At 44.9% G+C, this 16,193-nt stretch overlaps 1 protein-coding gene across 3 annotated transcripts in view; it reads left to right on the forward strand.

Annotated features, from left to right (window-relative positions):
- XYLT1 (xylosyltransferase 1) overlaps positions 1–16,193 on the forward strand; it is a 371,169-nt gene that overhangs the window by 313,906 nt on the left and 41,070 nt on the right. For all 3 annotated transcript variants that reach the window (XM_005591807.5, XM_074027812.1, XM_074027813.1), the window contains one exon: positions 1,170–1,250. In XM_005591807.5, the coding sequence (XP_005591864.3) occupies positions 1,170–1,250 (81 nt within the window). The remainder of the gene's footprint in view (positions 1–1,169; positions 1,251–16,193) is intronic.

Here is a 16,193-nt window from a genome sequence, read left to right on the forward strand (position 1 = left end):
TCAAAGGTCTAGCTTCTATTATAACCCCAGAGATGTTTTTTTCTTTTTAATCTTTCTGCCCTCTTCTCTGTTCCTCCCATTTGAAACAATAGTTAACGCTTTCTTTCGAAGTAAAAATTCCGAAGCAGAGAAAGCTGGTGATAAAGGAGCTGTCACATCAGCACCATTTACCTGTTTGGGTTTATTCAGCAGAAGAGGCGACTGCGTTTCTGGCAGATGGAGACCCGTGTGACTGCCTTTTAAAACACTGTCACAGCTGTATGCGCAGGCTGATTAGCTGTGACTACACTGCTAGTGCCGAGATTGATGGCGATAAATTTGGGATAACAATGCTGGGAACGGTGTCTCTCATTTGTATTGCACTTCATATTTTTTAAAGCTCTCTCATTCAGTAGCCCGTGGTTATCGAGGACTTGGTATCCATCCATTCATTGATGCATTCGTTGCTCAAAGTGCATTTGAAGGAGTCAGTTTGAACACACATCACTTTGATTCATTTATTTATTCAACAAACATTAATATAGCTCCTACTGTATGCCAGTGTTGAACAAATCCAGCTGGGCTCTGTCCTCATGGAGCTTACATTCTAATGAAAACAAGGTCAATGCTTTCAAGTGGTTATACAATAGTGAATTATTATAAACAGAGTGATGTAATAAAGGTGGGGAGAGAAGGGGAGGCAGGTACTACTTTAGGTTAAGTGGTCGGAAAAGGTCTTTCTGAAGAGGTGGTATTTGAAAGGAGACCTGACGACAAGACCAACCCAGCAATACTGGGAGAAATTTCCCAGGCAAGCAGATGCAAAGGTCCTGAGGTTGCTGTATATTTAGCTTTGGGCCGCACACTGATGACTTGCTGTTGCCAAGCCCAATGCCGTGCACTGGAGATTCCCAAACATGTAGAGCACTCCACTTGCCCTCAAAGAGTCTCCAGTATATTGGAGTATAGAGGAGAGAAATGCACAAACAGCCCCTTTTAACATAGTGTGATAAGAGTCAGTGACTGTGACATAAAAACGGCAATTTAAAGAGGATGCCTTATCAACCCGTGTGCAAGTGATCAGAGAAGGTGCTTCGAGCAGACTGACATAATCGGTGAAACTGGGTTTCTTTGACGAAGATAGTACCCACGGTCTCTGGCCTGACTCTCCCCTTGGTTTGTTTCCACAGGACAAATGACCAGTTGGTGGCGTTTCTCTCCCGATACCGAGATATGAATTTCTTGAAGTCACACGGCCGGGACAATGCAAGGTAACACCTCAACCCCCTACCCCTCGTGCCAAATGGAAGCAAAAACCTGAGCGATCATTTGGGGAATTTTCTAGGCTGGTTTCATGCAACCACAGAAAAGTTGAGGGTGGGAGAAAGGCTTGGCACCAGCTGTCCTTTGCCGTGTCTGCGTGGGATCTGAAGTAGTCCCTCTTGTCAGCCAAGGACAAAGATGACCATAGATGTTTCTCATGGTGTCACAGCCCTTTTGGTCATTTGCTCTCAAGGACTTCCACGAGTCCAATGTCTCATTGCAATAACCCTTTCAGTAGGGCATCCACGGTTAATTCCCATTTTATTGATGGGAAGACTGAGGCCCATAATATAAGCAGTGTCCCCAGATTGTTCATTCAGCGAGTCATTCAGATACTTACCAAGCATGGGCATGTGCCAATCACTGTTCTAGCCGCAAACAAGACCAAGCCCTTCCTCTCAGGGAATTGACCTTGCAGTGGAAAAGAGTGTCATAGCAGCATGGACTTGAACCCAGGGGTCCTAATCCCAGCCCCATTTCCTCCTCACTCCCTCACTGGTGCCCAACACATCAGCAGGGGTTGGAGGCACCCAGAACCCCAACCCAGATCCCTCACACCTCTCTCGCTTAAAATGAACAATGTCAAAAAACAGCATCTCTACAGTTCAGCATTGAGCTGAGCCCAAGTCTCCATGACCATCCATCAGCTGGAAGGGATAGGGTCTTGAGTGCCCCCTGTAGGTGACATCACATGATGGGATTCCCTATTTCAATAGAAAATACCGTTAAAGACCAGGCACAGTGGCTTATGCCTGTAATCCCAGCACTGTGGGAGGCCAAGGCGGGCAGATCACGAGGTCAGAAGTTCGAGACCAGCCTGACCAACATGGTGAAACCCTGTCTCTATTAAAAATACAAAAATTAGCTGGGTGTGGTTGCAGGCACCTGTAATCCCAGCTACTCAGGAGGCTGAGACAGGAGAATCTCTTGAACCTGGGAGGCGGAGGTTGGGATGAACCAAGATCACACCATTGTACTCCACCTTGGGCGACAGAGCGAGACTCCGTCTCAGAAAAAAAAAAAAAAAATGAAACATTGAAAACCAGTCCAGGGTGACTCTGACATCCAGGGGTCTTGGTCTAGTATTGCACTTGGCAGTGCTTGGGATAATTTCAGCTTGTTAACATGCATGGTTTAGCTCTCAGAGTATTTTGTTGCATCTTGTTTTCATTCAGGTGCTTTGTTTGAAAATTAATAGCCCTATTTAAAAACAGCAGTATTTCCTATGAAAATCCAGATTTCTAACCAGTCTTAAAAAATCTGAAGGTCGATTAAGTCTGTGCCTGAATTTTCTCATGGCAGTTATTTCCTGGATCTTAGGTCGCTCAGTCCTCGCCTGTCCCCGTTCCCCAACCCAGCCCCCGACCACATCTCTGTTTGTAATCTCTGCTTTAAATCTCTGCCATTGCTGGTGGGAGTGTCGTTTTGGCGGGCTGTGTGACTCAGTTTACCCACTTATCCACAGCAGGGGAGGAACAAAAGCAAGCAGGTAGCTCCATCTCCTGAGCTTTTAAGAAGTAATCCGGCTGCATGCGGTGGCTCATGCCTGTAATCCCAGCACTTTGGGAGGCCGAGGCGGGCGGATCACCTGAGGTCTGGAGTTCGAGACCAGCTTGGCTGACATGGTGAAACCCCATTTCTACTAAACATACAAAAATTAGCCGGGTGTGGTGGTGCACACCTATAATCGCAGCTACTTGGGAGGCTGAGGCACAAGAATTGCTTGAACCTGGGAGTCGGAGGTTGCAGTGAGCGGAGATTGCACTCCAGCCTGGGCAACAGAGCAAGACTCTGTCTCAAAAAAAAAAAAAAAAAAAAAAAGTAACCCTAGAATCCTTGTGTTGTATCATTTTTCTAGATTGAAACTTTGATTTCATTCTGCTATTTATGGATTGTTCCTGTCCTAGTCACAGCCTACCTTCTTTACATTAAAAAGGAGGCCCCTTGCTGCAACACCTGAACTCGAAGATGCTCTGGTCGAAGATGCTCTGGTCGAAGATGCTCTGGTTGAAGATGCTCTGGTCGAAGATGCTCTGGTCGAAGATGCTCTGGTCGAAGGTGCTCTGGTCGAAGGTGCTCTGGTCGAAGATGCTCTGGTCGAAGATGCTCTGGTCGAAGATGCTCTGGTCGAAGGTGCTCTGGTCGAAGGTGCTCTGGTCGAAGGTGCTCTGGTCGAAGGTGCTCTGGTCGAAGATGCTCTGGTCGAAGATGCTCTGGTCGAAGATGCTCTGGTCGAAGATGCTCTGGTCGAAGATGCTCTGGTCGAAGATGCTCTGGTCGAAGATGCTCTGGTCGAAGATGCTCTGGTCGAAGATGCTCTGGTTGAAGGTGCTCTGGTTGAAGGTGCTCTGGTTGAAGGTGCTCTGGAAATTAGCACAGATTAGTTTACTACATTCAGGCCACTAAGTAGAGAGGCCTGTCTGGATGAGTCAGAAGAATCACAGCCACTCTGTATGGTGTTCCTACTAAATGGGCCCTTTTTGTATAGGATCCAAATTTATTTTCACAGCCACTCAATGCAGCTATAAGAATTATTCTCCCCATTTGTCAAGCTTCTGGAGTTTACTTGATTTTTCTGAAGATCACGCACTGGTTAAATGCTAGAATTTGAACCCACGGTTTTCTGGCCCCAGAGCCACAGGAGCAAGGTAGGACTGTGCAAGCATTCCATGGAGGTGGTTAGTTGTCAGAAGTGGCTCGGATATTGGTGTTCCCCACCCTTAGGTAGAGAAGGAAAAACCCTTTTTCTTCTCCGGATAGCAGCTAATAGGTGATTTGTGCAAACAAAGTTGTGTCTCAAGAAGGGGTCCCATTGTAAATGAATTAACTTGTCTGTGAATTACTTGTTTCAGCCTAGTCAGGATTTATTCTCTGTGCACTATTTGTCAGGCACTGTGCTAGGAGCTGAGTATAGCGCAAGTTAAAAGCAGGGACTGTGAGGTTTCACCTTCTGGTTTGGAATTCTGATCTACTGTGTTGCATTGGATGAGTGACTTCACCTCTCTGAGCTGGTTTCATAATATTATATGAAAATATTACTAGACCTATACTCATTTGGTCATTGAGAGGATTAAAGGAGATGCTGCATATGCAGCGTTTGGCATAGTAAATGTCTATGATGATAGTGATGTCAATGATTATGTCATTGTTATGATGAACATAGAACTAAATTGTTGCTGGTAGGAGAAAGAAATAGATGGAGAATGGGCCTGAATTGTGCCTCTAGGTGCCTGAGTACATTTTGTATAATTGATGTGCATCCGTAATTGACAGGTGGTACCCACATGTCGCAGGACAGCATAAAGAAGTCTCAGGCTAAGGAAATGTTGCTTACTCCTCCCTCCAAGACCCTAAACCCAAAGGTCTCTTGACAGAATAGCTCACAAGTTCCAACTCTTGAGCATGAGTTCCCAGCTGGGATTTTCTCATTTACAGGAAGTTAGGGCAGTAGTTTAGCATTCATTTAATAGTAGAACAAGCCAACGTCCCATTCACTGCCACTTTCCTCTTTGTTAGCTGTGGCCTCACCTGCTGCGTGAATAAACCTACCTGTAGCCCATCATCCGTGGTCCCTCCCAAGTGACCAGAGGTGGGCATGGCTCGGCTCACATTCCTTCACTGGTGGTATGTTAGGGAGTACTCTTTTGGTGGGAAATGACAGAAACCCAGCTCAAACTAGTTTAAGGGTAAAGAACATTGCCAGATCAGGTAACTAAAACATTAGGGCTGACTTCAGGTATGGCTAAATCAAGCCGCGCAAATTATATCATCAAGCCCAGACTCTCTATTAGTTCTGTTTTTCTGTGTTCTTTTAATTTTCTGGCACTGAGTGGGGATTATTGGCAATATATTAGCCTCCTTTTATGGATAAGGGAACTGAGACTCAAAAAGGTGAAGTTACTTGGTCAAACTCACAGCACTCGTGCCCAAGTGAGTGTTCAGGGAGTCCAAGCTCATAATTCTCGCGTGATGAAGCCTCTCTGTGTTCTAGGTCTGCTTTCTCCCAATGCACTGGTGACTTTGAGGCAGCTACTCTGCTTCTCTTGACTTCATTTTCTCCCTTTGAAAAACAAGGGGGTTGAATGAGAAAGTCTCCAAATTTCCTTCCCGTTCTGATATTTCATGTGTCTGGACCAGCCCTGGTAAAAGAGGAAGTGACGGAGGCAGAGATCTTGAAAGACAGAGAGATGGGGAGGAACAAAGGCAAGCAGTGAAATACAGAATAGGCCACAGGGTGCCTCGGTTTTTAATTCCACGTAGCTCCTAATAGCAGTGTTGACCTTCTTTCTTCATCTCCAGCCTTGAGCAACCAATTTGGACTTCTGGCTCCCCCTGTGAAGAGATGGCATAAAGGCAAACTAGTATTCTAATAGCTGCCAAATTGGTCCTGATTGTTTCTGTTATTAAATGAAGGGGAGGGTTGTGTTCACTGTTTCTCCTTGCTCTCCTCCAAAAGTAAAGTCTCTAGATAGACTGCAAGACAGGTAGCACAACTGTCATTTTCCCAGGCAGCCCCAGCAGGGCTTGCGGAAGCAGGTGCCCGCACATTTACTCTCAGCCTGAATAATCAGGTCTTTGGAAACATCCCTACAAGTCTCTGGCCTTGGTTCAGGGAGCATCAGAGAAGGTTTTCAAATCTCTGGAACCTGTTCAAGTCTCAGCGTGTGAGGACAGGACCCTTCCAGGGAGCTGGAAAGTGAAAATTGGAGTTTCTCTGGGCCTTTTCCTTCCCTGGTTGATCTAATTTCTCCACTTCATCCAGGGTCACCAGGGCACCCGTGTTAGCCCTGGGACACAGTGTGTGAAGCGCAAGAGCGTAGATGCTGGAATCCAGCCGCCCGGGTCGAAATGCCAGCTCTTCTAGACCACTGCCATGGGATGTCAGCAAATGGCTTTGACTGGCCATGCCTCTATTTCTCCATCTTTATAAAATTCAAATAATGATAATGCGAATGGGGAGATGGAGCATCCTCACTGACCACGGGAAGACCCCGCGCTGGGCGCATTCCAGTCCATTTTCTCATTTCACCCTCATTTAGCAGGTGTTACCCCATTTCAGAAATGAATACAGCTGAGATTGGAGAGTCGCTTTACCTTACTCAAGGCCCTACAGCTAGTGAACGACAGAGCTGAGATGGAACCTCGTTCCGTCTGACTTTAAGGCCTGTGTTCTTGTATTACTCCATAGTGACTGCATTTGAGAGGACCTGCAGGTTTATGCTCTTAAGGTGTGCAGATGAAAGAAAATCCTGCTGAATGTAAATAGAAATATCTTTTTGCATGGGTAGGGACAGGTCCTTCCCCTACTTTCTAGGGTCAGCCTTTTCCAAAGTGTGTTCATGTGCCACCAGGGACATGGGAGATTCTTTTGGGTCCTTTGTAAGTGGGTATGCTATGAAAGTTAGGTATTGATCTTATGTGTGTCAACAAATTTATAAAATTAGCCATTCCAACCCGTGACTTATGGATATTAGGCTTCAAATAAGGCTACATTGAAAGAAAACAGTTGAAGCTGTTTAAAGTTGGCTTAGAGGCCGGGTGCAGTGGCTCACACCTGTAATCCCAACACCTTGGGAGGCTGATATAGGAGGATCGCTTAAGGCCAGGAGTTTGAGGCTTGCACCACTGCACTGCAGCCTGGGTGACAAAGCGAGATCGTGTCTCTAAAAATAATAAAGTTGGCTTAGAGCGGAATATTCAGGGGCCTCTTGTATAGGATGCTACATAAAGCACATAACATAGCAGTTAAGAATCCAGGCTCTGGAGCCAGACTGTGAAGTTTCACGGGCCAGCTCTAATGCCCACTCACAGTGTGTGACCGTGGGTAAGTTAGATGAGTTACATGTGTATCAGTTTTCTCATCTGGAAGATGGGAATGATGATAATCATACCAATCCCATAGAGTTGTTGCACGAATTAATATATGGAAAAGCCCTTGGGGACAGTTAGTTGTGCCTATTAAGTGGATGATGATCATAATGGTGGTGGTGGTAGTGGTGATAATGATGGTGTTGTTGACAGGAGAAAAATCTTAATGATAATATACACATGATTAAGGTGTTACAAAAATGCTCAATAACTCTTATGTTCAACAACTCTCATGTCCACGGGGGACATGGGAAATTCTTTTGGGCCCTTTGTAAGTGGGCATGTGATGAGAGTTAGGTATTGACCTTACGTGTATCGACAGTTTATAAAATTAGCCACTCCAACCCACGAGTTATGGATATCACGCTTAAAATAAGGCGAAGCATAGTAAGAGAAACAGCGACCATTTCAAATATACGAAAGCCAGGCAGGTAGATTCCAGCCCCAGGTCAGAAGTGGTATAGAGAAGTTTCTCTTCTCCGGTCTGAACCCCATCGGCCAGAGGCAGCACTCTCCTGTTGGAGGCTGGGGTGGCATCTGAGCTGCCTCCCTAGCTCCCCTTTTCTGACATTGAACTCATCATCAGACCCAAACCTCCTTTGATGTATAAACAAGCAAATGTTTAACCAAAAGTTGGCAAATCAGTCGAGAGCCTGGCCAGGAACCTCCTCCAGGCAAATCCACTTTCGGGAGGCCCTTTGGTGCCAGCTTGCTTATTGAGAGAAGAGCTCTTTCTGGCTAACTTGTAGCTCCATGATTGATGCGAGGAGATAATTAATATCTCATCTCCAATAGGGAAAGCAGATTGCATTTCTCTTTTGCTTTCCTTAAACCCAGCCGATGCGTTCATGACTGTTTGCATGTTCACTTTATTTAATCCAATTATAGCAGCCACGTCAAAATAAAGTCTGGCAGTATGTAGGCACCCACACAAAACTGCACACGCATACCGCCCTGGGCCTCAGCCTGTGTTTTTAGGTCATCTTTAGAACTTTTCTTCCTTCCAAACAATACACAAAGAAGTTCGACAAAAGGCTAGACGGGAAGTACACACACAGTGTCATCTCTGAAAGGTAGAGTATGATTTTTATTTTCTTCTTTGCATTTTTTTATGTTCCAAGCCATCTATGAAGGCTCTGCCTTCCTTTTATAATCGGAAAAAAAGGCAGTAAACAATGTTTTTAAAAATACATGAAATGCGGAAAACCAATTAGCCCTCAACAGACTTAGACGTTTCGCGGTGCAAGCTGATTCAGAGACGTGAGCCCTGTGAAGAATGTGAGCCACCAAGCGCAGGTACTCCAGCCTCAGGGTTCAGGCCACTGACTCGGCATTTCCACTTGAGCTTCTTTTTCTTCCCTCCTTGAATGTCAAACCTAAGTCAGCTTTCTCCACATAGGGCAGCAATTATAACTGGTACATGTGCCACTGATTGTCGTAAGCACCTTACAGATATTTACTCTTTCTACAACAACCCCATGACATAAGTGCGATCATTCTCATGCCCATTTTCCAGAAGGGAATACTGAGGCTGGAAAGATTAAATAACACACAGCTCATAGGTGGCGACACAGACTTGAAGCCAAGCAGAGTGACTCCAAAGTCGGGATTCTTTTTATTTTTCTTTTTGAGACAGAGTCTTGCTCCGTCACCCAGGCTGGGGTGCAATCTCAGCTCACTCCAACCTCCACCTCCAAGGTTCAAGCGATTCTCCTGCCTCAGTCTCCCAAATAGCTGGGATTATAGGCACATGCCACCATGCCTCACTAATTTTTGTAGTTTCAGTAGAGGTGGGGTTTCACCATATTGTCCAGGCTGGTCTCAAACTCTTGAGCTCAAGTGATCCGCCTGCCTGGACCTCCCAAAGTGCTGGGATTACAGGCATTAGCCACCACGCCCAGCCTGAAGTCAGGGTGCTTAACCACCGTGTTGCACTGACTCCCTCAGGGTGCTGACTTTGGAGTTTCCCTCCATATCCAAGCCACGTGGACTTGTGGGTGGTATGTCCCTTCCACCAATCAGATCAAGGCAGCCACTGTGAAGAGAGGTTGTGAAGCTGAGGACTTCTCTGTAGCTTCTTTTGTCAGCCACAGGGCCCTTGCACTTTCAATTTTCTGTCACTCATAAAGGCCTTCCCCATAACTCCTTAGAGGACTGATGCCTTCTCTTTGAGCTCGCATGCCACCTGCTCCTCAGTGAAGCCTTCCTTAATGATCTCCACTAATTAAGTCCCTGTCTCTTTAGTTTCTACCATGACCCCCATATTTGTTCCTATGTAGCATATAATTGTATATTTGTGTTTCATATTTCTCGATGTCTACTTACTTATTAGAACCTTGTGGCTAGAGTGTGGAATGCAGAGCCTGACTACTATGGCTTGAATCCCCTCCTTGCCACTCACCAGCTGTGTGGATCTTGGGAAATTTACTTAACCTTTCTGTGTCTCTGTTCCTTCGTTTGTAAAATGAGCCCTCATGGGGCTGCAGTGAATTCTAAACAAAAGAATATATATTAAGGGCATAGAACAGAGCCTAGAATGTAGTATATGCTCAATAAATGGTAGCTGTTATTATTTAGGCTTTTTGTCTCACCTAAAAGAGAGAGAAGGGCAGGGGTGATGGCCATCTTATTTAGAACCGTTTTCTCAGTGCATAGAGCAGGGCCCGGAATATCGAAGGTGCTCTCTAGTGCTGCTAAAAGAATGAAGTCTCCAGGCCTTCTTGCTCTTCCAGCTACTGTAGGATAGAGAGGCATGACAGTTGACTCCAGTTCAGACCAGGAAGCGGCACAGCCTACCCTGGGCCTGAGAGAGATGGCTAGCAGGGGCCCTGTGGAACTGCCAAACTTCAAAATCAGTGAGCTCAATCCCCGCGAGCTCATCCAGAGCTTGGACAGAGTTAGAAGGATGGCCAAGACACTTGTCACCTTCATGCCACAACCATGGCTATGGTACAACAAAAATGAGGGCTTCTGTCCTTGGTGCTGAAATATCATTGCTCTGCCAGACAAAAGGATTTCTTCTTAGCCATGGAGGTGTCCTATGTACCTGTCTACCAAATCCCAGAAGAGAGAAGAGGACAGATAGAAATTCACCTTGATAAAGGAAAAAAACATAAAGCATCACAATGAACATCATGGAGCCCTTACTATGTGCTAAGCACTGTGCTAAGCCCTCCCTGTATACAAGCTCATTTGAATCATCACACCAGCTCTATGAATTAGGTATTGTGATCACCGTTTCCCCTGTGAGAAACCAAAGTGCCACATGATTAAAGTTGTCCAAGGTTAGTAGAATACACAAGACTTGGGCCAAGTAATCTGGCTCCAGGTCTCAAAATCTTGCCCCTGCATCCCAATAGAATAATATTTAGCTGCGACTTTGTGCCAATAGAGAAAAATCTCAGGCAGGTAAACTGCCCATTCCTCAGAGCCTAGGAAGAGATGTGTGAGCCTGTTCACATAGCTGACTGATTTCATGCGTTGTGGGTATGATTTATTCCGTGACTTTATTTTTTAACTAAAATCGTGACGTTGTACTTAGCTGAAAGAGTAATCTAGATTCAATAACAGATTACCAGACAGGAAAACAGAAAAAGGAAGATTTTGTTTTTTCTAGGCAGTATGACTTTGGATGTATCATTTGTACTTTCGGTCTCGGGCTTTTTTTTTTTTTTTTTTTTTTTTTTTAATTTGTAGCATTAGCTGTATTGGCTGCTTGCGAAGATTCCTTCTTGCTCAAACATGCTGTAAACTGGAAGAGCAGAGCTATTCCTTCTAAAACTTAAAGTGGAACAGCTTAATTTTGGAATAATTCCACACTCGATGAATATGCCAAGATTGTAGCCAGTGAATTAACTGAATTGAGAAACTTCTTTATCATCCACCTTTTCTGACATTATTTCCAAAAGCCATAGATGGTTTTTTTTTAAACTGACTTCTCCCATGGGGGAGAATCAGGACTCCTTCCCACCCTCTGTCTAGTTAACTGTGATGGTCAGCTGAGTAGATTTGGTCCCTGGGATGTCCCAATAGGATGATATATAGCTGTGACTTTTTCCCATAGTGTGCTAATAGGTAAAAATATCAGGAAGGTGAACTGCCCCTTCCTCAGAGCCTAGGAAGTAAAGCTGAATGTAAATGATTTCATATCTGACCTCAGGTAGAAGACAGATGTCTTCTAGCGGTCTGGCAGAATGATTCTTCCAAAGCCAACAATAAGCCCTTTTCTTTTGATTCTCTCTCATTTCTGGGCATTGTCTCTTTCAAGCATTAGAAATCACAGATCTGTTGTTTCTCTCTTTTTGGTGGGACTATGGTGAATCAGGGCATCAAAGATGGCAGAGTTTAAGAGCTTGCCGTGGATCCAGCTAGACCTGCATTTAAATTCAAGACTTCTGGCTGTGTGACCTTGGGAAAGTTATGTAACTTTTCTGAGCTTCAATTTTCTTTTCTGTTACATGTGTGTTAGAAGGATCTGATACCTAGTTAACAAATGTCTGTGACTTCCTGATTGCCCAACAGGTGTGGCTGTTACCCTTCCCTTTGTTCACTTATTCAGTAAATATTTATCAAGCACCAGTTGTACGGTAGGCACCGATCTAAGCAGTATGGATACAGCAGTGAACAAAAATAGACAAAAATTTCTGCCGTCTTACATCTATTGAGCGGAAATGGACAACAGACTAAATAAATATCTTGTACATTGTGTTAGAAAGTGAAAAGTCCTGTGGAGAAATACAAAGCATGAGAGGAGGATGGAGGATGCCAGGTTTGGGGGAGGGATGGTTGAGTCGGTTCATTGCTTGGGTGAACAGCGCTTACTAAACACTTTGCAAGGCCCTCTGAGAAGCATCATCCATCACACTTTTGCAGCTGACTCAGGAGGCTGTCAAGACAGGTATCAGGGGGCTCATCTTACAGATGAGGAAACTGGCATTCAGAGAGGTTAAGCCAGCCCCACACCTCATAGCCTGCGAACACAGAGGCAGGATTAGTACCTAGATCACCCAGTGTCTGTTTGCTGTAGTGTCACCTGTTGCCCCAGTTGCCCCAGGTAACCTACTCAATGGGAAATGAAGAGGAAGAGCGCATCACTGGGCACCTTTTGTATATTGTGCTTATTGTTACATATCTGCACTCCATGCCTCAGGTGAGAGAGCCGTGCGCCACTTGTCGGTGAGCCATATTTTATAAAAAGTCACCCAGGTGTTCACTGACTCACCTTGCCTTCCAATTTTACCTTTTCAAGTTACGGTAAAGAAAGGGAAGAAAAAATGCAAATCCCTGCCCAAACAGCTGATGCCTCTCCCCTGGTAGATAGCCAGTTGCTGGGCCTCTGCCACCATCTCCTAGTCCAAGACTAAGTCCCCGTTCACCCCTCTGACTCCAGAAACTCTTCTGAGACCTCGGGAATTAGCTGTCTCCGTTTACTCTTAGTTAACCAAAGCATGCATTTGCAGCATTTCCGTTTTTGAATGCAGTAAATACAGCAACCCATCTCCCAATCCCATGAATATTTCATTTTGGAGATGACTGCATAAATATTGTATTTGAATATTATGGTCTGGGACATCACATTAAAATTGCAAGACGATGCTATTATCCCATATAATGGAACATGAAATTAAAAACCTGGTGCATGGAAAGAAAAATTTTGCTAGTCCTCTCACCTGTATTTCTTGTCTCTTTCTCTGTCTCACGGTTAATCTGGTAACCATGTAAGTTTGAATACAAATTATCTAAAATTGAAAGTTTCAAGCATGGTTAAGTGCACCGACTGGACATTTTTGTATAATTAGCACTAGCCAGGTTCAAGGCAGGGTTTTATTTTCCTAAACTCAGGGACTTCCTTTAATGGCCCAGTGAGCGCTCGGTTACATTTCAGTGGGTTAATACTGTGAGTATTACGAAAAATCTTCGCTGAGTTCCTCCCCAGTAAGAACATGACTTTGCTAATGAGCTTGGATTATCTGTCTTCCGTTGTCTTTCTGACCCCTATAGGGATTTAACTTTACAACCCAGACGTAGCCCAACTTTGTAATTTACCAAGAGGGAAACTGAGACTCAGAGAGGACTCCTCTCCAGCAAGAACATGGCTTTGCTAATAAGCTGAGATTTTGCATGTGGAAAGATATGTTAGAGAAAGAGCAAGACCCGTGACATTGGACACCTGGGTATTTTGGTTGGTTCTGCCCTTATGTTGAGTCCTCTGTGTGTCCTTAGAAAAGTTGCCAGTCTTCTCCAGGCTCCCATGTATCCATATGAGATGTATTGTTTGCCCCACACCCTTCTCCTGAGTATAACAAAGTGACTTACAGAATGTCAAAGCTGGAGAGTACCTTGGGAATTACCTAACCCAGTATCATTATGACTGGACCGGTGGCTTATGGACTGTATTCATCCTAGAGAGATGTTTTATTTAACCAGAGACACTTTTTTATTTTAAAGGAATGGAAGTGCATTTCAGAATGTGTGTCCTTCATTGCTCTGCTAATTTCATCACTGCTTGTTTTTTCATACTCAGGCTGCTTCACACGCTTCCATTATCTGTCTGACCCCCCTATAGGGATCTAACTTGACAACCCAGATCTACACCAACTTTGTATTTTACCAAGGAACAAACTGAAACTCAAGAGAGGACTCCTTAACATTTTGAGGTCGCCCAGCTGGTGACAGGTAAAGCCACACTGCCCCGTAGATGAAAGGCACATTTCAGCCAAATTAAGTCTGTTCCCTGCCAGCATCATCGTCATCGCCGTTTCATTACACCGTCATCCATTTTGTGATGACTTAGATGTATTATGCCATTATCTTCCATAGTAGCCAATGTCTAGAGGTAGGCTTTCTGCTCATGCAGAAAAGAAAGTGCTAAGAATGTAGGTTTACTAATGAGGTTTCATGTCATTCCCTTGAGTAGATGTCAGTGGATTTGTGGGAAGCCCAGTGACGGGGGAGTTCTTTCTGGAATTCAGCTTGACTAACAAGGCAGGACCATCTTCAGCTTCCAAACCCTGAAGTCAGTAGACTTTTCTTGAGCAGTTGACCTGCACTGTCCTAGGACCTGAAAGGGAGGCACAAAGTCTGAAGCCAAGGTGTGTTGTAGTGAGAACCAATGCTATCTGCGAGGAGACAGGTGACTCCAGTCTGAAGACAGAGTAATGAGGTCTGTTGTAGAAATGCAGACAGCTCTAGAACTCTAAGCAGACTGGCCTAGTGGAAGAGGAGGCATTTTTGTGCCACAGCCCTGGCTACCTGCCCTGTCTCGAGCCTGAGAACCTCCCCACACATCATGGTTGTGACGAAGTTGAAATCATTCAGGCATGTATTAGGAGTTTTTCAAACGCAAGTGAGGAATCTCATCTCAAAAATGCCGTTAAATACGTTACACACAAGTCTGGGAGAGGGTCAGGCACAGTGAGATCCAGAATCGCAAGTGAACCCATCAAGCCCTTGGCACTGTGTCTTTCTGTCTCCTATTTCCAGTTTGCTGCATTGTCAGACAACCTATATATTCATGGTGATGAGATGGCTACCAGCAGCCCTAGGCTCACATCCTCCGTGCCAGAAATCTCATAGAAAAGCCCCTCCTTCTCAGTTACTCCAGCAACAATCCAAGACCTAGTCTCAGACCCAGCTTGCATTGATGGCCCATCCCTGAACTGATTTATGGAGGCCAGACAGTTGGGATGCTCTGATCCATCCTGGGTCATGTTCCCACCCCTGGTGCTACAGGGAGGATACAAACCCAAGTAAACTGAGAGTTAAGGATGAGTCCAAAGTCAAGCAACATGTGGTTCCCAGGGAAATCATAAATGGATGCTGAGCAGGCAAAAACAAGGCATGGAGCACCGACATCTGCTGCAGCATGGATGAACCTGGAAAACATTATGCCAAGCAAAAGATGCAGACACAAAAGGCCATATATTGTATGACTGCCTTTATATGAACTATCTAGAATTGGTAAATCCATAGAGGCAGGAGACAGACTGATGGTTACCAGGGGCTAGCATGAATGGGGAGTGGCTGCCTAATGTGTATGGGGTGTTCTTTTGGGGACTGATGAAATGTTTTGAAGCTAGGCAGGGGTGACAGTTGGATAGCATTGTTAATGAACTAATTCCACTAAACTGTACACCTTAAAATGCTTAATTTTAAATCACTGCTGTCCTAACAGGGCCCCTGGTTCCCCTCCAGTCTGCATGGAGCCTGCATGGAATAGGCACTTGGTGCCGCCTGTAGCAATCCACACAGTGCCTTTGTGGAAAATAGAAAAGGCAGCTCTTCCTCAAGACACTTAGATCCCATTGATCATAAAATCATTTCTTGGTCTCTCGTTGTTTTACATTGTGTGGATGTCAGCTTTATTAAAAACGTATGACCTTCCCAGTCTGTCATCTGCCCAGAGCAATCTCCCAATGAAGCCAAACTGGTCTGCTCCTCAGGCCGCTGATTAGTCTGTTTTCTGTCTAGAATGTCCATTTTCTCTCCTCCCTGCAGCCCTCCCAGCCTGACTCAGGCCCTGCCTCATCCGTGACGCCATTCCTGACCACCGACCAAGTCCACAGCATGCTGGCTTTTCAGTCTTGCTCTAGTCCCCATTTTTCCAGAAGTTCCTCAAAACTCATTTAACCTGTGGTTGCATGTGCCTGTATCGCATTTGTGCAGTGAAACTGTGAATTCCTACAAGATAAAGCCTGTTGTTTATAGTGTTTCCTGTCTTCCACTGTACCCACCACAAGGCTGGGAGTGTGGTAGGTGCTGGACATGCGTTTGCTTATTGATGGATTGAGTATCTATCCATTCTGCGAATACTCACTAAGCATTTACTGTGTGCCAGGCACATAGTGATAAGCAAAAACAAGAACCACCCTAGCTACCTGAAACTTACAGTCTTAGACAGTAATCACAGAAATGTGCTATGGCAAGTTGCTGAGTTCATACACATGTAAAACAGGGTTAATAAAAGTACTGTCTGTGGGGTTTTCATGAAAGTTAAAGTAGATAATCCACATAAAGCCCTTGGA

This window comes from Macaca fascicularis, chromosome 20 (assembly GCF_037993035.2).
Source record: "Macaca fascicularis isolate 582-1 chromosome 20, T2T-MFA8v1.1".
Lineage (NCBI taxonomy): Eukaryota > Metazoa > Chordata > Mammalia > Primates > Cercopithecidae > Macaca > Macaca fascicularis.